The sequence below is a fragment of the Hylobates moloch genome, unplaced genomic scaffold (assembly GCF_009828535.3).
Source record: "Hylobates moloch isolate HMO894 unplaced genomic scaffold, HMol_V3 SCAFFOLD_3, whole genome shotgun sequence".
Lineage (NCBI taxonomy): Eukaryota > Metazoa > Chordata > Mammalia > Primates > Hylobatidae > Hylobates > Hylobates moloch.
In genome coordinates this window covers 148075661-148096055 of record NW_026652278.1, presented here as the reverse complement: position 1 = coordinate 148096055, position 20395 = coordinate 148075661, and the positions used below count along the sequence as shown (strand labels likewise).

The window sequence follows — 20395 nt, the reverse complement described above, 5'->3', positions numbered from 1 at the left end:
ATAGAAAGTGAAAGCTATAGAAAGTAAAAGAAGATCTAGCATGTTTGATAGGGAGATCTCTGAAGAGGAAAACCACAATAATTGAAAAGAACAAACACTAAAATTTAAAATGCAATAAAACTTTCCTTAGGGAGAATTTGAAACTACTTGTTGGATGGACCTCTGCTTGTATGAAATAATAGCCCAGAACTTACAATGCCAAGACTTAGTCTAATAAAACTATAGCTTTTTTTTTTTTTTTTTTTTTTTTTTTTTGAGATAGAGTCTTGCTCTTTCGACCAGGCTGGAGTGCAGTGGTGCGATCTAAGCTCATTGCAACCTCTGCCTCCCAGGTCCGAGCAATTCTTCTGCCTCAGCCTCCTGAGTAGCTGAGATTACAGACATGCACTGCCATGCCCGAGTAATTTTTTTTGTATTTTTTAGTAGAAATGGGGTTTTACCGTGTTGCCCAGGCTGGTCTCGAACTCCTGAGCTCAGGCAATCCTCCCGCCTCAGCCTCCAAAAGTGCTAGGATTACAGGCATGAGCCGTCACGCCTGGCCAAAACTATAGCTTTAAAAAAAGAAAAGAAAAGAAAAAGTCCTTTAGACTTCATAAAAATACCATACTATGGTTGAGCCTTGAACAACATGGGGTTAGGGGTGCTGATGCCCCATGCAGTCAAAAATCTGTGATAACTTTTAACTCCCTGGAAAATTAACTATAAATAGCTTACTGTTGACTGGAAGCTTTAGCGCTAGCTCGCTTGTCTTTTTTTTTTTTTTTTTTTAAGACAAGGTCGTACTCTGTCACCCAGGCTGGAGTAGAGGGATGCAATTATGGCTCACGGTGGCCTCAACCTCCTGGGCTCAAGTGATCCTCTCCCAGCGCCAGCTTCTCCAGTTGCTGGGACAACAGGCGTGTGCCACCACACTCAGCTAATTTTTTTGTATTTTTTGTAGAGACAGAGTTTCACTATGTTGCTCAGGCTGGTCCTGGGCTCAAGTGATCTGCCTGCCTCAGCCTCCCAAAGTGCTGGGACTACAGGCGTGAACCACCATGCCTGGCCTGTTTTATGTATTATATACTGTATTGTTACAATAAAGTAAGCTAGAGGAAAGAAAATGTTCTTAAGAAAATCATGAAGAAGAGAAAACGTATTTACTATTCATTAAGTGGAAGTGGATCATCATAAAGGCCGTAATCCTCACTGTCTTCACGTTGAGAAGGCTGAGGAGGAGGAAAAGGAGGATTTGGTCTTGCTGTCTCAGGGGTGGCAGAGGCAGAAGAGGTGGAAGAGATGAAAGAGGATGTAGGAGAGCAAGCACACTGGATATTAAAAAAAATGCCTGTAGGCCCAGCGAGGTGGCTCACACCTGTAATCCTAGCACTTTGGGAGGCCGAGGCAGGTGGATCACCTGAGGTCAGGAGTTCGAGACCAGCCTGACCAACATGGTGAAACCCCATCTCTACTAAAAATACAAAAATTAGCTGGGCATGGTGGCAGGGGCCTGTAATCCCAGCTACTAGGGAGGCTGAGGCAGGAGAATCGCTTGAACCTGGGAGGCGGAGGTTGCAGTGAGCTGAGATCACGCCACTGCACTCCAGCCTGGGCAATGAGAGTGAAATCCCAACTCAAAAAAAAAAAAATGCCTGTAAATGAACCAATGTAGTTCAAACCCATGTTGTTCAAGGATCTACTATGCTTCAAAGGAAAAGACGTACAAATTGGCAGTCAATTTTGAGTTAGCACTACTTTACGCAAGAAGACAATGAAGTGCCATTTTTAGTACACTCAAGAAAAGAAAAGGTGAGCCGAGGGTTTTTACATCAAAACTGAATTTCCAGTGCAAGAGCATTCCCATAAATCTTTCCTAACTAATCTACGAGAGAACTAATTCCAGACAACCAAAACAACCAGAGAAACAGTGATGTAAGGATAGTGAAATATAGCTAAGGTTGTGAGCCTGGCCCCTACATTCCAGGAAATCGCTACAATTTTGCATCAGACCACAAACTTCTGTCTTATTTCAAGCAAAGAATTGTCGGCTTTAGTGGAGCTGATATTTCTATTTTAGATGCAGACAACTGAGCCAACCCTCAACAGATTTCTACAGAAATACATTCCTGGAAGATTCAGGACATGTTTTAAAGTATGAAAACAACATTTTAGTTACCTGTAATATCTATTGCTATCTAATAAATTATCCCCAAACATAGTAACTTAAAATAACAAATAGTTTCTGTGCTCAATAATCTGGGAGCAGCTTATCTGGGTGGTTACAGCTCAGAGTCTCTCATGAGGCTGCAGACAAGCTGTCATCCAGGCCACAAGTCATCTCAAGGCTTGACTGGGGCTGAAACCCCTCTTACCAAGTTCACCCACATGGTTGTTGGCAGCCTCAGTTCTTCACCATATGGACCTCTCCACATACAGCCTGAGTGGCCTGCAGGGCCTCCTGGTGTGGTTGCTGCTTTCCCCCAGAGCTATGATCCGAAAGAAAAGCAAGAGTTCAAGATAGAAGTTTTTACTGAAAAAAATGCATATAAATGGACCAGTACAGTTCAAACCTGTGTTGTTCAAGAATCAACTGTGCTTAAAACGAAAAGAAACACAGATTGACATTTGATTTTGAGTTAGCATATTTGAGTTTATGCTTGAAATATTTTTGTAACCTAATCTTAGAAGTTAGGTACTATCGGCCGGGCATGGTGGCTCATGCCTGTAATCCCAGCACTGTGGGAGTCTGAGGCGGGTGGATCACGAGGTCAGGAGTTCAAGACCAACCTGACCAACATGGTGAAACCCCATCTCTACTAAAAATACAAAAATTAGTTGGGTGTGGTGGCAGGCGCCTGTAATCCCAGCTACTCAGGAGCCTGAGGCAGGAGAATCGCTTGAACCCGGGAGGTGGAGGTTGCAGTGAGCCCAGAGCACACCACTGCACTCCAGCCTGGATGACTAAAGTGAGACTGTGTCTCAAAAAAAAAAAAATAGAAAAGAAGTTACATACTATCACTTCTGACGTATCCTATTTGTCCAACAGACCACCACCCATCATGAGAAAGGTCAGAAGGGTATCAAACCAGGAAACAGGCACCACTGAAGGCTATTTTGGAGGTCAGAGATGTAAATATCTCAAAGTCCTGCAATGGAAAGGGGGGACATCTGAGTTCAAACCAAGACCTATCTGACTCCAGAAACTGTTCTCTTTGTAATATATTCAAACTAAGACGGAATGTGAATTACGATCTTTTTAGATCTAGATCTTTTTCTTATAATTAAGCTACAAAAAAAATAGAACTAATTTTGCCAAGAGTCACATATCTATACTTTTAACAGGCGAGTGGGTCTTACCTTTCAAGTGATTCTGGATGTCCACAAACAACTTCAGTGTGCAACCTGCAGCTTAGCCACCGGTCACTTTCAAGTAGAGAAACTCAAATTTTTCATGCATGTGATTTACACCTACTTGTTTTTAGTAAGAAAGAATCAAAATGGTCTGGATAACAGGAACCCACCCTAAACCTTAAGACAGAAGTTCTCAACCTTTTATGTGGATACATTTCATTATATAATATGAAAAAAAAAACCACATTCCTTAAGATATTCCAGCAATCTCAATAGAAAAGTCTTTAACTGTTGGGGAGCTGTCAAGTTTATAGTGGCAAATACAAGTTTTTCAAAATTCTAATTTTCACTTGAAAGCTTGAATTTTATTATTGACAATAATAAAATTGGCTCTGTTGCCCAGGTTGGAGTGCAGTGGCGCAGTCTCAGCGCACTGCAACCTCTGCCTCCCAGGTTCAAGCGATTCTCCTTCCTCAGCTCCCAAGTAGGTAGGATTACAGGCGTGTGCCACCGTGCCCAGCTAATTTTTGTATTTTTAGTAGAGATGGGGTTTCACCATGTTGGTCAGGCTGGTCTCGAACTCCTGACCTCGTGATCCGCCCACCTCGGCCTTCCAAAGCTTTGGGATTATAGGCGTGAGCCACTGCGCCTGGCCCTTTTGATTATTTTCAAACTTTCACTTGGCTTTTTTTTTGTTTTTGAGACAGGGTCTCACTCTGTTGCCTAGCCTGGAGTACAGTGGTGTGATCATAGCTCACTGCAGCCTCAAACTCCTGGGCTCAAAGGATCCTCCCACCTTGGCCTCCAGAATAGCTGGGACTACAGGCACACACCACCATGGCTGGCTAATTTTTAAAATATTTTCATAGAGACAGGGTCTCCCTATGTTGCCCAGGCTGATCTTGAACTGCGGACCCACCTCAGCCTCCCAAAGCTCCAGGATTTTATTAGCCACTGTGCCTGTTCAGGTACTTGACTTTTTAAGGACTTTTGAGACATTTTTCTTAATCTTGTGCTCTGATTTCCTGACCTGGGCTCACATTTTCCACCCCCTTTCCTGAAACTTACCCCAGCCACATCCCAGGAAGGTGCTAAGCAGACCATGCCAGTTCTCTGCATGCTCAGTCCATGGGTCAGGGAATGTTAGTGGAAGCACCTGCTTTTCCTCTAGTCTACCCTAGACCTTCACAAGGGGTGTGCCCTGCATTGTCAGCATCTCCCATGGCAGAGGAGGTGCATTCAGTCATGGCTTGAACACAGCCACCATGCTGCTAGTCCTAGCCCATGAGATGATCTGCTGCCTGAGAAATTGTAACCCATCCTACTTTGCTATCTTTGACAGATTTATGCTGTTACAATGTGTTTGTATACTATATGCATCTTGCCATGCATGTTTTAGAAAAACATTTTTCTTTTTTTTTTTTGAGGCGGAGTCTCGCTCTGTCGCCCAGGCTGGAGTGCAGTGGCACAATCTCGGCTCACTGCAAGCTCCGCCTCCTGGGTTCACGCCATTCTCCCACCTCAGCTTCCCAAGTAGCTGGGACTACAGGCGCCCGCCACCATGCCCGGTTAATTTTTTGTATTTTTAGTAGAGATGGGGTTTCACCGTGGCCTCGATCTCCTGACCTCGTGATTCACCCGCCTCGGCCTCCCAAAGTGCTGGGATTACAAGCGTGAGCCACCGCGCCCGGCCTAGAAAAACATTTTTCATTAGAAAAATATGCAACAGTTTGATTCTTAGGAAAAGTTATTCTATACTAAAAACCAACTATAAGGCAGATTAATTTTTTTTATTTTTTTATTTCCATAGGTTTTTGGGGAAACAGGTGGTATTTTGTTACATGAGTAAGTTCTTTAGTGGTGATTTGTGAGATTTTGGTGCACCCATCACCCAAGCAGTATACACCGAACCTGATTAGTAGTCTTTTATCCCTCAGCCCCTTCCCGACTTCCCTCTTGAGTCTCCAAAGTCTATTGTGTCGTTCTTATGCCTTTGCATCCTCATAGTTTAGCTCCCACTTATGATTGAATATATACAATGTTTGGCTTTCCATTCCTGAGTTACTTCACTTAGAATAATAGTCTCCAATTCCATCCAGGTTGCTGCAAATGCCATTAATTAATTCATTTTTATGGATGAGTAGTATTCCATGGTGTGTGTGTGTGTGTGTGTGTATATATATATATATATATATATATATATATATATACACATCTGTGTTTTATATATATATATATCACAGTTTCCTTATCCACTCATTGATTGATGGGCATTTGAGCTGGTTCCACATTTTTGCAATTGCGAATTGTGCTGCTATAAACATGCGTGTACAAGTATCTTTTTCATATAATGACTTCTTTTCCTCTGGGTAGATACCCAGTAGTGGGATTGCTGGATCAAATGGTGGTTCTACTTTTAGTTTAGTGTTTTTTTTTTTGAGACAGAGTCTTGCTGTGTCGCCCAGGCTGGAGTCCAGTGGCGCGATCTGGGCTCACTGTGCAAGCTCTGCCTCCCGGGTTCACGCCATTCTCCTGCCTCAGGCTTCCAAGTAGCTGGGACTTCAGGTGCCTGCGACCACGCCCAGGTAATTTTTTTGTATTTTTAGTAGAGACAGGGTTTCACTGTATTAGCCAGGATGGTCTCGATCTCCTGACTTTGTGATCCGCCCGCCTTGGCCTCCCAAAGTGCTGGGATTACAGGCGTAAGCCACTGGGTCTGGCCTACTTTTAGTTTTTTTCAGGAATCTCCACACTGTTTTCCATAGTGATTGTACTAGTTTACATTCCCAACAGCAGTGTATAAGTGTTCCCTCTTCACCGTATCCGTGTCAACATCTATTATTTTTTTATTATGGCCATTCTTGCAGGTGTAAGGTGGTATCACATTGTGGTTTTGATTTGCATTTCCCTAATCATCAGTGATGTTGAGCATTTTTTCACATGTTTGTTGGCCATTTGTATATCTTCTTTTGAGAATTGTCTAATCACGTCCTTAGCCCACTTTTTGATGGGATTGTTTGTTTTTTCTTGCTAATTTGTTTGAGTTCGTTGTAGATTCTGGATATTAGTCCTTTGTCAGATGTATAGATTGTGAAGATTTTCTCCTACCCTGTGGGTTGTCTGTTTACTCTGTTGACTGTTCCTTTTGCACAGCAAAAGCTTTTTAGTTTAATTAGGTCCCAGCAATTTATTTAATTTATAAATAATTTATAAAATAATTTATAAATTTATAATTTATAAAATAATTTATAAATAATTTATAAAATAAATAAATTTATTTATTGTTTTTGTTGCATTTGCTTTTGGGTTCTTGGTCATGAAATCCCCACCTAAGCCAGTGTGTATGCGGGTTTTTTCTGATGTTATCTTCTAGAACTTTTATAGTTTCAGGTCTTAGATTTAAGTCCTTAATCCATCTTGAGTTGATTTTTGTGTAAGGTGAGAGATGAGGATCCAGTTTCATTCTCCTACATATAAAGCAGATTTGATTTGAGATTGTGAACTCAGCAGGGCATTTCCTGGGGAGGAAGAAATGCTGAGAGTCTTATGAGAACCTAAAGTACCATAGGTCAGCTTCCAGTGATCTCACCCATGACTTGCTAGGGAAACAGCAGAGAGGATTGTTATCTAGAAGAGTTTTTCTTTCTCTTTCATTTTTTAAATGGAAAATGTGTCAATAAATTGGCAGATGATATCAAAACATAGGTAGACATTATGAACCATAAACCATGGACATGTTGAACTTACAAGGCAATCAGGGAAAAGCCTACATTATCCTGGATATGCTGAGGATAAATGCCCAAGAGTTCAACTACTGGGTTGTGTAGTAATTTTAATTTTATAGTGATACGTGAGTTTATATTAATATAAATATAAATATAGTACAGTACATTTATAACTTTATAGTACTGTTGAATTTTATAGGAATTTGCCAAACTGCTTTCCAAAGCAGCTCTACTATTTTACATTCCCACCAGCAATATGAGTGATCCTATTTCCCCACACCCTCTCCAGCATTTGGTATTTTTAATTTTAGCCATTCCGATAAGTACCTAAAAAAGAGTTTTTCATGGGTATCCCTTGGTGCTGCACCTGGGCATGGCTGCACTCATAAACCTGAGGTTTTGGTCTTAGCAACCTGGTAGCTCGGTAATGACCTGTTATGAACTCAATTGTAGTCTCCCAAAATCCATGTGTTGAAGCCCTAACTCCCAATGTGATTGTATTTGGAGGCAGGGCCTTCAAAGAGGTAACTGAGGTTAAGCGAGGTCACAGGGCAGAGGCTTAAACCAACAGGACCGGTGTCCTTATAAGAAGTGGAAGACACCATGGATGCACATTCAGAGGAAAGACCCTGTGAGGACACAGTGAGCAGGAAGCCATCAGCGAGTCAGGGAGAACAAATCTGGAAGGGAGACCTCAGGAAAGAACAAATATAGCAGCACCTTCATCTTGGACCCCTGCCTCCAGAACTATGGGAACAACATTTCTATTGTTTAAAACACCTAAGCTGTGGCTTTTTTTTTATGGCCACTCTAGCAAACTAATACAAGGAACATAAAAGAAAGAGAGCAATCCAAAATAAACTCATGGAGTCTTTGCTTTCTAATCCCTAACGCTGCCTGTCCCCTCCCACTGCCGGCCTCCAGGTCACTAGCGTCCAGTGTGCACGCCAGTACACAGCAGCTATGTCTCCTGGGGGTGCCCACTGGACTCCTGGCTCTCTCCCTGCTCCTTCAGAGCTCTCCAGCCAATGGCCACTAACACCCCCGTCATGGCAGATGGCCATGTAGTGTGTTCGCTGTTTTCCTGATGATGCTTTGGGTTGTCACAATCAATACTGCTTTTACAGAACAAAATAAGGAACTGGAGTTTGCTACATTTGTATTGAAATTCTTCCCCTAGGGCAGTGGTTCCCAGCGTTTTTGGCACCAGGTACTGGTTTCGTGGAAGCCAATTTTTCCATGGACCAGGGAGGGGGATGATTTTGGAATAATTCAAGCACATTACATTTATTTTGCACTTTATTTCTGTTATTACATTGTAATACATAATGAAATAATCATACAACTCACCATAACGTAGAATCAGTGGGAGCCCTGAGCCTGTTTTCCTGCAACTAGACGGTCCCATCTGCGGGTGATTGGAGGCAGTGACAGATCATCAGGCATTAGATTCTCATGAGGAGCACGCAACCTAGATCCCTCCCATGCACAGTTCACAATAGGGTTCATGCTTCTATGAGAATCTAATGCCGCTGCGGGTCTGACAGGAGACGGAGCTTGAGCGGTAGTGCCAGCGATGGGGATCAGCTGTAAATACAGATGAGCTTCCCTTGCTTACCCGCCCTTCAGCCCCTCCTGTGGCCCTGTACCAGTCTGTGGCCCAGGGGTTGGGGACCCTGCCCTAGGGTTCACACATTCCAAAGAGGTGATTTGGGGACTCCACTTTAGTAATAGAGGGAAGCCCTCCTGCATGCAGCCTGACCAGGACCAGGCTACAGGAATTGCACATCTAGGGGAATTTATTGGGTGCATGGCTACAGCAGGAGATGCCACAGGGCTAAGCTGTGGTGAAAGCGAGTTTGCCTCAGAGCACTTTTCTCACAGTTGAAAACTGTCTTTGTTCTCACCAGGAAAAAAAAAAAGTTTAAAACTCATGCAGACTTTCTGTCACATTTTTTAAAAAAGCATGGAAGCCCATCTCCTCTCTTGAGAACTTCTGGATGGGGATTCCTATACTGCTTCATATACACACGTCACAGGAAAAGTAAGCAGGACCAAACAACTGGAATCCTTTATGTTCTTATATCTGAAAGAGTTCTCAGAAGAGAAATAATCTCTTCTCAGGAGATGGACAGTTTATTTTCAGAGATAAAAGTTTGTTGCTATGTAGAAATAAGCCAGGGAAAATGGCTTGGAATATCTTTAAAGGGTTAGAATATTTTCCAAATGCCTTCTGATTTCTTCACATCAGAAATGTTTAAATTTTTTTTTTTAGTTGTAAAACTGCACTCACTGTGTGCATTTACTGTTCCCTTTTTTGCTTTGAATCTTTGTCTTCTTACCCTCTCCCCACTATATTTACAAACAAACTTCCTCACCTGGGACAGAAACACGCACATTGTCTTCTCCACACTTCTGTGTCACATCAAACAGACTGACTGCTCTTTCTGCACTGCCAAGAACTTCTCAGTAGACAAACCCCAGTCTGACCTAAAAAGTTAATCAATTAATTTTGTAAGATGGTGGTGGCCATTACCGTGAGCAATTGTTTCAAAGTGGGAAAGGGCAAAAGCTTGTTTTGTTCTTGGGATGGAAATGAACATTCTCCAAGGCTTTTGTGCAGAGAGTGATAGGATGAGAACTTGAGCAAGAAAAGACACTCATGAGCTTGACATAAGTTGTAAATGGGGGTTGAGAAAAGCCTAAAGATTTGGCAAGAGGATTCTGAATAAGCCGGAGAATGGGAATGGATGCATTTTAAAATTTCAACTAGGAGAGCCACCCTTCAATGAAGTGTGGAACGTCACAGAAGAATACCAAAAACGGAACTGTTTTTTTAGGGCAGGGTGGGTGGTGATGGTGAGGGCGGTGGGAGAACAGGGAAAGAAGGAAGGGAGGAGAGAAAAAAACTTTTATGGTAGAAATCAACTTACAAATATTGAAGAGCGAATAAAGCACCACAATGGTTAATATGTTTTATTTATTTATATCCCACGTTGTTTCAAAAACACATCCAAGGTGTGGGGTTGAAAATCATCTGAAGCTCACTGAAGCACAAATTCCACATTGTGCCTGTCACAACGGGGTGGAGTCTTCCTGTCTGGGTGGACAAAGCTTGATTTAGAGACAGTGAAGCCGCGCCAGCATTTCAAGGCTGGAGGGTGGTGTTTGCTCTTCAAAGAATCTCCTGCAGGAACGTGACCTCCAGCAAGGAAGATGTCCTTCATCAATGTGGATTGCAAAGGGGCGACCTCTGGGTGAGCCCCAAGGCAGGAAGGAGACCCTCCCTTAAGAGCCATTTATGAAAGATTAGCTCAGAAATCAAGGCTTTGAATGCATAAAATGGATACATTTGGGTTTCCTTTCTGGGTCTGGAGAAGGAGAAATGAATTTAAAGCATTTATAAGTAGTTTGTTTCTAATAGTGATATTTATATAAATCCACAGATAAATTGCGTCCTCATGAGCTGACTGGGTAAAATGAAATTTCAAATATAGGTTCAAGTTCAGCCATTGCACTCGCTAAGTAGAGATTCTCTGGTTTGAGGGAACTCTGATGAAGGCACACTCTATGGGAGTAAAAAGAAACAGCTATTTAAATATCTTAGGTGCAATCGTATATGACTGATCTTAAAGGACACTTGAAATCAATGAGGTAAACCACTCTGAGCTCAAACCAGGTAAACTCAGTGCAGCAATCACGCGCAAGATTATGTAGTTACATCTTCAAGTAATTAAGTAAGAGCATCTGGTACCTACCCCAGTCTGAGAATGAAAGGATACAATCTTTTGCTGTTATCAGAAGCCTCCAATTTATGAGTGACATTAACTATTATTAATGGGAAATTCACTTCCCAAAAAGTAGAGTTTTCCTGCCTCAGGAGGGGTATGCTCCAAACCATGGATATGAACTATTGTGTTGCTTTTTTGCTTTTGAATATTTGCTTATTAATTTATTTCACCATTTAATTGTTCTTTCTTCTCATCCTTTCCCTTCTGTCCTTTTCCTTGCTATTATTCCACCTCCTTTACCACTATTATTTTCCTGTTTCTTCCCATATCTATGATATTTGGTTATTTTTCATTATTTATTTATTTATTTATTTATTTATTTATTTATTTATTTAGAGACAGAGTCTTCCTCTGTTGCCCAGGCTGGAGTGCAGTGGTGCAATCTTGGCTCACTACAACCTCCACCTCCCGGGTTCAAGCGATTCTTGTGCCTCAGCCTCCCAAGTAGCTGGGATTACAGGTGCATGCCACCACACATAACTAATTTTTGTATTTTTAGTAGAGATGGGGTTGCACTAGGTTGGCCAGGCTGGTCTGGAATTCCTGACCTCCAAGTGATCCTCCCGCCTCAGCCTCCCAAAGTGCTGGGATTACAGGCATGAACCACTGTGCCCAGCCTCCTTGGTTATATTATGATAGAGCAATAATCTATAGTGAACAACTTCTGCGCCTGCCTCACGGGTCAGTGAGGGGCCTGCTGGGGAGGGGCACAGTGGAATACCAAGTGAGCAGTCTCTCCTCTCCTCAGGAAAGTAAATGGAAGAAAGGACACAAGTACCACAGTTCGCCCATGAGTAGGCTGGTGGTTTTCATTCTACTGGTCCTCCAGCTTTTTGAGGTGAATTATTGAAATTACGTATTCCACTTTGTCAGTGTCCTTCTCTGGGCCTAGTTTTGCATGTGAGCAAATAATTTTAATTTTGCAGGGCTGTGGCTTAACCCCTTTCCTGGTCACATTTCTTATTTGACTCTTTCCATTCTATTTGTTGGCATTTGCTTGGCTATTTTGATTTTTCTACATTTTCCGTCTTTTGAAAAGCTCTAAAATCTAACCAGCTGATCCAAGATTATACAAATTCTATTATTTAAGGATATCCTTGAAGGATACAGAGTGCTAGAAATAGCTTGGTTAGACGTAGTGCCTGCGCTCAATGATTCGCCACCTTTACAGTGACACAAAAGAACAAATCAGATGGCCGGGTGTGGCGGCTCACGCCTGTAATCCCAGCACTTTGGAGGGCTGAGGCGGGTGGATCACAAAGTCAAGAAATCGAGACCATCTTGGTCAACCTGGAGAAACCCCGTCTCTACTAAAAATACAAAAATTAGCTGGGCGTGGTGGCACGTGCCTGTAGTCCCAGCTGCTCAGGAGGCTGAGGCAGGAGAATCACTTGAACCCGGGAGGCGGAGGTTGCAGTGAGCCAAGATCACACCATTGCACTCCAGCCTGGGCGACAGAGCAATACTCAGTCTAAAAAAAAAAAAAAAAAAATCAGATGTTTTGGAAAATGCAGTGAATAAACTGTGGGGACTCACCAGTACTGTAATTGTACCTGAAGAGGGTAGAATGCCCCCTTCCTCAACCACATCCAGAGCCTTACCTTATGGATGTATTAACAGAAGCTACAATGGAAACAGTGTGGAACTTTGAATCCCATGGACAAGAATTTTTTTGACTCAGTTTTAAAAATTAACATTTTCCGCAACTTTCTTATCTTTGTCAATGTTACTTTTATTTTTTTTCCCTGAGACGAGTTCTTGCTCTCTTACCCAGGCTAAAGTGCAGTGGTATGATCATAGCTCACTTGCAGCCTGAACTGCTGGGCTCAGGTGATCCTACTACCTCAGCCTCCCAAGTTGCTGGGACATATTGGCACGTGCTACCAAGCTTGAATATTATTTATTTATTTTTAAGACAGGGTCTCCCTATGTTGCTCAGGCTGGTCTTGAATTCCTGGGCTCAAGCAATCCTCCCACCTTGGCTTCCCAGTGTTGGGATTACAGGTGTGAGCCACTGTACCCAGCCTATTCTCTTTATCTTAAGCATTCAGAATAAGAATCTTGAACATTTTACAAATTTTGGCTTAACTTTTAAGTCTCTTATATGCTATTAGACACCAAATTCTATTGATTTTTTTCCTTTGAATTGCCTTTGAAACCATACTTTCCAGGGCTTTGCTGGCTCAGGCCTGGATGATAGCAGGTTTCCCAGCTAGCTACCTTCCCCCGCCTCACCCTCCATCCTGCCTGGTCCTGACTAATCAAGTCATCCTTTCCTACATCAAAAGATTCTGTCAATTCTTTCTCCTTTTCTTCGTTGTTTCTTTTTATAAGCATTTATTGATCCCCTAAAAGGAACAATCTCTAAACATTTTTTGTCCTGATCTCACACTCCCTACTTATCCCAACCAATTTCTCAGCATCTTCTATTCATAATGTCCCATCTAATGAGGCATGACTCCTGTGTCCCACAGCCATGCCAATAGCCCTGCCTCTTGCCTTCGTTCTCGTCTTCAAATGATACTTGAAGCTATAGCTGAAGTCCCGTCTCTTCTTATGGACACTTCAGTCTTCATTGACCTTTCACTCCACTGAACTTCTGTAGTCACACAAAACTGAACTCTTTAAAGAGTCTTTTATCCTTTGCTCCTTTTGATTAATCTGAAACCCTTGCTAGCCTTGTTACGAGTCATTTATTTCACTTCTGAATATTCACCAGTCTGAGCAGTTATAGATGCCCCTTGACACATGCATTTTGTCTGATTTTTGAGTCTCCAATTTACCTGTGTAATTGAGGTCCTTTAGGTTGTTTGATATGATATTCATTAAACACCTTGGCATTATCCCAGGCACTCTTTCTAGATGCTGAGAACAGAAATGGTTATTCAGAGAGGATACAGAAAAAATAGCTCTCCATCCTGGTCCAATGAATAACAAGAACATTTCAGAGCCAAGCTTCAGGGAGTTGTTCTAAGACTGGACATTCTGAATACTCACTTCTTTGGTGCGTCTTTTTTTTTTTTTTGCCTTTTCATAGGAATTCCCCAAAGAGAATGTGGTAATGTTGTTAGCTGTTGCTTTCCTTCTTACGGGCTGGTCACGGCACTCATTCCAGGGCCCTCTTACAGACTGCTGGTGAGCCCACATTGGCAACTCTTGGATCAGACACCTCCTTCAATCCAGCGGTGATCAAGATGGTGGGATCACTCCATAGGTTTTTCCATGTAGGGCCTGAGACACTTCTCTAAAGTAAGAAAGTATAACTTGAAGGTGCCTCGGTTCACTTTAGTAAAATCTGTAAATATCTAGCATCTAGAAAAGTGCTTGGACCACAGTAAATTAGCTCACTAAACTATATCTAGAAACATTGTACATATACATATTTTCATCTTAATACCAAATGTGACACTCACCTGATCCTAAAACCAATTTTATAGTCCTATTTGGGGAAAAAAAGTTTCAATCTATATAAAGAAAACCTCACGTATTTTGAGATACTATTACCTCATTGGTCCCCATTTGACCACAATGCATTTGGCAAGGTCATAGAATATTATTAAAATGTTTCTTTTCTGAGACAGAGTCTTGCCCTGTCGCCCAGGCTGGAGTGCAGTGGCATGATCATAGATCACTGCAGCCTTGAACTCCTGGGCTTAAGTGATCCTCCTACTTTAGCCTCCTGAGTAGCTAGGACTACAGGTGCACACCCTTACAACTGGCTGTATTTTTTATTTTTTGTAGAGATAGGGTCTTGCTTTGTTGCCCGGGCTGGTTCTTGAATTCCTGGCATCAAGCAATCCTCTTGCCTCAGCCTCCCATAATGCTGAGATTACAGGTATGACCCACTGTTCCTGGCCAAAAGTTTCTTAAATTGTATTAAACTAACTTTTATTTTTGAGGTGTTGAACACTCTGAATTAAGTTGATTTCACTTTCAGTCTTTATAAAGCTGGTCATTTGACTCAATTTATTTCAGATATTTTATTCTAGGCTTAGACATTTTTCCCGTAAGAATTGTTACAATCTTGATTGCCCATGAAGTAAAGTCTTTTCTGGCATTTCTTAACCTTGCATGGAATGTTGTGATTGCCTCTATAAATTTTTCTGGTATATGTCATAGGAACAACTAGCTTGCCTTGTACTTGGCTAAAATGTGTATCTTTTAAAAACTGCAACTCAGGCCGGGCACGGTGGCTCACGCTTGTAATCTCGGCACTTTGGGAGGCCAAGGCGGGTGGATCATTTGAGGTCAGGAGTTCAAGACCAGCCTGGCCAACATGGTGAAACCCCGTCTCTACTAAAAACACAAAAATTAGCCCGGTGTGGTGGTGCACGTCTGTAGTCCCAGCTACTCAGGAGGCTGAGGCAGGAGAATTGCTTGAACCCAGGAGGTGGAGCTGAGATTGCGCCACTGCACTCTAGCCTGGATAACAGAGTGAGACTCTGTCTCAAAAAAAAAAAAGGCAATTCATAAATTATTTTTCAGTTCCAGTCAGTATTTTCGTCTCACTCTCAAATAGGTAAATTTGCACTTTAAAATCTGTCTTGAAAGTGTCATGTTGGCCTCAGCTGCAGTTTGCCTTACACATTTCCATCTTATTGCCCCTTTCAACAACCTCTGCTGATATTATACCCTTAGTGAATCTTCATAAAATAATTTACCTCTGCAATCAACAACTTGACTCCTCAGTTGCTGCATTACCTTTATTCTGTAGGCAAGCTTTTTTTTTTTTTTTTAAAGAATGCTGGTATCATGGGATAAAGCACTCAAGAGAGTTTCCTATTTTTCTTTGGCATGAATGTAGTGCAATGGCGTTGAGAGACAGAGACGAAAAGGTGTGTTGATACATGCATCCTCAGAAGCTTGCATTATTCATTTTGGGATATTATCAGTGAACTAAAGGTAAAAGATATTAATTCATAGATGAGCATAAAATCTATACCTCCCAAAAGCAAAGAAATGGATTGAAGCTGAGAAAAACATTCTGAGGACTTCAACCTGTATGTATGAAAACAGACACAGGTCTGTGTGGCCTCTTTGATTAGGGTGGAGAGCATCAGACCTTCACCCAAACCTTCTACAATATCCCTAAAACTTGGCAAGGTTCTATTATTAACATAACATAAACTCTGTCCCTGCAAACTGTTACACTTGGCAAATACTTATTTCTTGAAACCCTTAAGTGGAGACCAGTCTTGTGCTACGTGGAGGAAGTATCCTAAAACATAAAAGTCTAATAAAACCTAAAAGGAAAACAAACCATGGCCTATTTGTCACTGTCTCATATTTTTAGCAGAACACAAACAGTAATGATAAAGAGGTTATCCTCCAAAACATCAGATTCTTAGTATTTTTTCAAAAAAAGTTTGAGAAAATTAAGCTTTCTGAGTGACAGTTTAGGAAAGTCCCTGAGGAATGGGTTTTAAAGTGAAAAGACAACAGAGGTGAGCATGTAACAACATACACAAACATGCAGGTTCTTCATTTTTTAAAAGGTGTGGTTGAAGCTACTAGAATGGTTAAAAAATAAATAAATAAATAAATAAATAAATAAATAAATAAATAAATAAATAATTTTCCCGATTATTTTGGTGTCCAGGTTTTCAAAATTTCTCAGCGAAATAGCTGGCACGAATACCTTGGAAAGATCTTGAAGCCTGGCCCTGGCCATTTTCCTGTTAGCTTCTGGAGGGACCTTCCTCCCTCTCCTCTTCAGGCTCCCTCACATTTTCCAGTGTTTGGTGCCTCTGCTTCCAGTTGCTTCCACTCCGACTTCTGAGACTTCTCAGTGGCTGATGGATACTTTCAGTTACGCTTGCTTGAGGAAAAGAAATGAGTCACTCATTTCAACATGTGCTTAAGCAGGCTGCTACTTAATTGGTTTTTACCTTTTAAAATTAAGTGCCCTTCTGATAGACTAAAGTATTATTCAGACTTACCACACATCAGCACTCATATCAGTATTGTGTACTAGTTAGAAGTCCAGAATCACTAGCTAAATTGTACTCTTCACTTAATGATCATGACCTTGAATGTCAGTTTAAGTTCTCTGAGGTCCTGTCTCTCAATATATATACTGGGAACCAAAATATTATGTACCATAAAGATTATTGTTGGAAACGGTTGAGAAGAAACAAATGTTATGCAAATATATTGTGACAGAATCTTCATTTTCAAGAAACACTGAATTCTGAACATGGTTTGGTTGGTGCTAACGTTAATGATATTAATTGCTTTGGATCAACAGAGATCTACCTAAATTAAATAGGCTATTGGGCAGTTTCCAATAACCATGAGGCTAAATCTCTCCACCCAAAGGACTTGCTTCTGCAGGAGACTAAAGGCTTCTATTCCACTTTAATAATAAAAAGCATGCATGATTCATTAAGAACATAGGCAAGGCTTTATGTTATATTTATTTATTTTCCAGCTTGTACAAACTGGATGTAGAAGCATAAACATAGTACATTTCTACCATCTTCAACAAAAATATAACCAATATGTACAATTATTGTATTAAAAATACAAAAGGGATACAGACTCCACCAATGTCTTTCTAAAAGACATACAGGTACAAGTAGTATCAAAAGTATGAGGAAATCACCAGTTAATTGTACATTCTGCACTTGACATCACAGAGCGAACTGAGATTAGCAGTCCTATGTTCTACAATTACTTAATGCTTAGATAACATTTGTGCAACTTGTGGTAGAGCTAGATTTCTGTCTTTCTATATGCACATGAGGTCCATAGCCTATATAATAAAACTGGCAAATAATGCATATTACATGTAAAATTACAAATGCATAATTGACAATGTAATATATAAGCAAGTAGACAAATGCCATGATACAGAAGAGAATTATTAAATAAAGCACTGACATTGTTTGATACAGTGAAAAAACACTGCAATTCCACTTTTAAAATTTGAAGCTATTTACGTTTATCTACTGATCAATATGATCAGCTGAATTTAATGGAAAAAAAATCCAAGACCAGCAGTTCCTCACATTTGAGTACTACTCAGATTGGCAGCCTTCACTTTTCCGGAGTCTGTGCAAAACAACACAAAAATAGAGTGGAGGGGTCATTTCAGTCATTATAGGGTTAATAGCAGCTGTGAGCAGATGGTTGCTACACTTAGGCCTTCTCTATATGCAGCGTCCATAAAGCCACTTGGAGGTTAGTCTTTGGTGACTAACCTGCCTTGCAAAGGCTGGCATGTCTAACCAGGTTTTTGATCTTTTATCACGTTTAAAGGCTTGTTTATTCCCTAATGCCAATTCAATAAAGGGAGGCTGTCTTGAAAGAGCAGTATAAACAGCTGGCATTAGCTCCAACATCCCAAGCTGCTTTCACTGCAATGCTATCCAGTTATAAATGTTTCTCTTAAAAAAAAAAAAAAAAAAAAAAAAAAACAAAACCTACACCTCTAAATTAACAAAAATCAAAGAAATATAACTTAAAAATGGGGTTTGCCATCCATCTCAATGGAGCAGGACACATCCGCCAATGACACCGTCCTGCCTCCATAAGGCTCAGACAGGACACAAGGGTCCTAGTTCCCTCCCCTGGCCATGTGCAAACAGTTTTACAGAACCCCATCCACTGGGGAAGGAGCAGATGAGGTGTCTTGGTATTAATTGGCTAACATTTCATACTTCCAGGATAGGGCACTTCGTGGGTGAGACCAGAAGGACATGGGAAGCCAGGGTCACAAGCCAGGTCTTCCCGTCTTCTTGGTGTGGCCACACCCTGTCCGGCATATTTGGTTTTTCAGAAACCAGGCTGGCAACCCTACGTAAGGTTTAAAATAATACTGTAATCATTAAATGGATATACATTTACTCTCTGAACAAAATCTTTAAACTCATTTTTTTTTTTTTTTAAAAAGGAGGACATTGTAAACAAGTGGACAAGCACTGTACTCAAATGATTTAATTGTTTTTCTTTGTCTTCCTTGGTGGGTTAAAGGCCCCAAGTAGTTCAATGGCTAGCTTTTCTCATTATCCCAATGAGATCAAGTGCTAGGACTGGACTGAAATCTAAAAGGAAGATTAAAAAAAATCCTTCCAGGCATTGAGAAGTGCAGCCAGAGTGAATCATCTTGTTGTGATGATCTTGGAATTTGGAATGATACCGTGTGATGTGGCAGGCAGCAACAGTGGGAGCTCGAAGATTGCTGCACTGTGCATTTCAAGCAACAAAGTCTGAAAAGTGCCAGGGCAATTTCTTCACAGTATTTCACATGCAAAGGGGAAAGGAAGAAGGGGAGAAGAAGCCCCATGCTGCTTTTAAGGCAGGGAAGGAGGCAAACTGGTCCACCATCCTCAGAATGTGAGTTCCAAGGCTCCAATGCTCGGGACGTCTTCTTGTGCTCTCCTTTCAGGCGGCTCGCTCTGCTTCCAGAAAAGCCTGTGCCTCAAACAGCAGAAACTTGTTCATCTTCTGCAAATACAGCAGGGAAGAAAAAGAAATCAATAAACAAGCAAGTAATTTCTTGTGCTATAGAAAATATATTCACTGATGTGCTAAATAAAACTATCATAGTTATTCTTTTTAGTATAGCTCACTTAGAATCCTTGTCTTTTTTTCCTAAGCAATGATGAACAACAAAAAGGTTAAAATGTATGCAATACATATCTTTACATACATACACACAAACAATATTAAAAAGATATGCATTATATATTTTTGTTCAGAAAGTTAATAAATTCATTTTTAAAAGTTGTAAAATAGCATGTGCCATTTAAAAAAATAATATACAATCAGATACACATAAAAAGTCTAGGATATATAACATTTTAATAGTGGCTATCTGCAAGTGACAGGATTTTAAGTAATTTTCATTTGTAATGTTTTTCTATTTATTTATTTAATTTTTTTGAGACAGGGTGTAGGTTTGCCATCCACAGTGCAGTGTTCTCGGCTTACTGCAACCTCCGCCTCCCGGGCTCAAGTGATTCTCCTGCCTCAGCCTCCTGATCTCCCGGTCATGTGTTGCTTTTTTCTATGATTGTGTAATCAAACATGTTAAACTGAAAACTTTAAAAAGAGGATAGGAGGACATGATCTCCTTCCTCATTCTCAATTCAGCATGGTCAGATAGATTTGTAGAAAGAATGCACAAAGAGTACACAGAATGTGGGTTCCTTCCTTCCTTCCCTTTCTCCCTCCCCTTCTCTCTCTTTCTTTTAGAGACAGGGTCTTGCTCTGCTACCTAGGCTATGGTGCAGTGGCACAATCATGGGTCACTGCAGCCCTGAACTCCTGGGCTCAGAGGCTCCTTCAGCCTCCAGAGTAGCTAGGACTATAGGTACACACCACCACGCCTGGGTCATTTGAAAAATATTTTTATGGAGACAGGTCTCACTATGTTGCCCAGGCCTGTCTCAAACTCCTGGCCTCAAGCAATCCTCTCCACCTCGGCCTCCCAAAGTGCTGGGATTACAGGCATGAGCCACCAGGCTGGCTGATAATGTATCTTTCTTTATCAGACTTTCATTTCCAAATGAGTCCCAATTCATTAAAAGTGCAAATATAATGTTT

At 41.1% G+C, this 20395-nt stretch overlaps 1 protein-coding gene across 11 annotated transcripts in view; it reads right to left on the bottom strand.

Annotated features, from left to right (window-relative positions):
- Positions 1 to 16955: 16955 nt before the first annotated feature.
- Positions 16956 to 20395, bottom strand: part of RAPGEF2 (Rap guanine nucleotide exchange factor 2) — a 257309-nt gene continuing 253869 nt past the window's right edge. For 7 of the 11 annotated variants that reach the window (XM_058436856.1, XM_032148670.2, XM_032148652.2 and 4 more), the window contains one exon: positions 16957 to 19294. In XM_058436856.1, coding sequence (XP_058292839.1) covers positions 19269 to 19294 — 26 coding nt within the window. In that variant the 3' untranslated portion in view covers positions 16957 to 19268. Of the gene's footprint in view, positions 19295 to 20395 lie in introns of all 11 variants that reach the window. The other 4 variants (XM_032148637.2, XM_032148647.2, XM_032148641.2 and 1 more) reach the window with 2 other exon arrangements.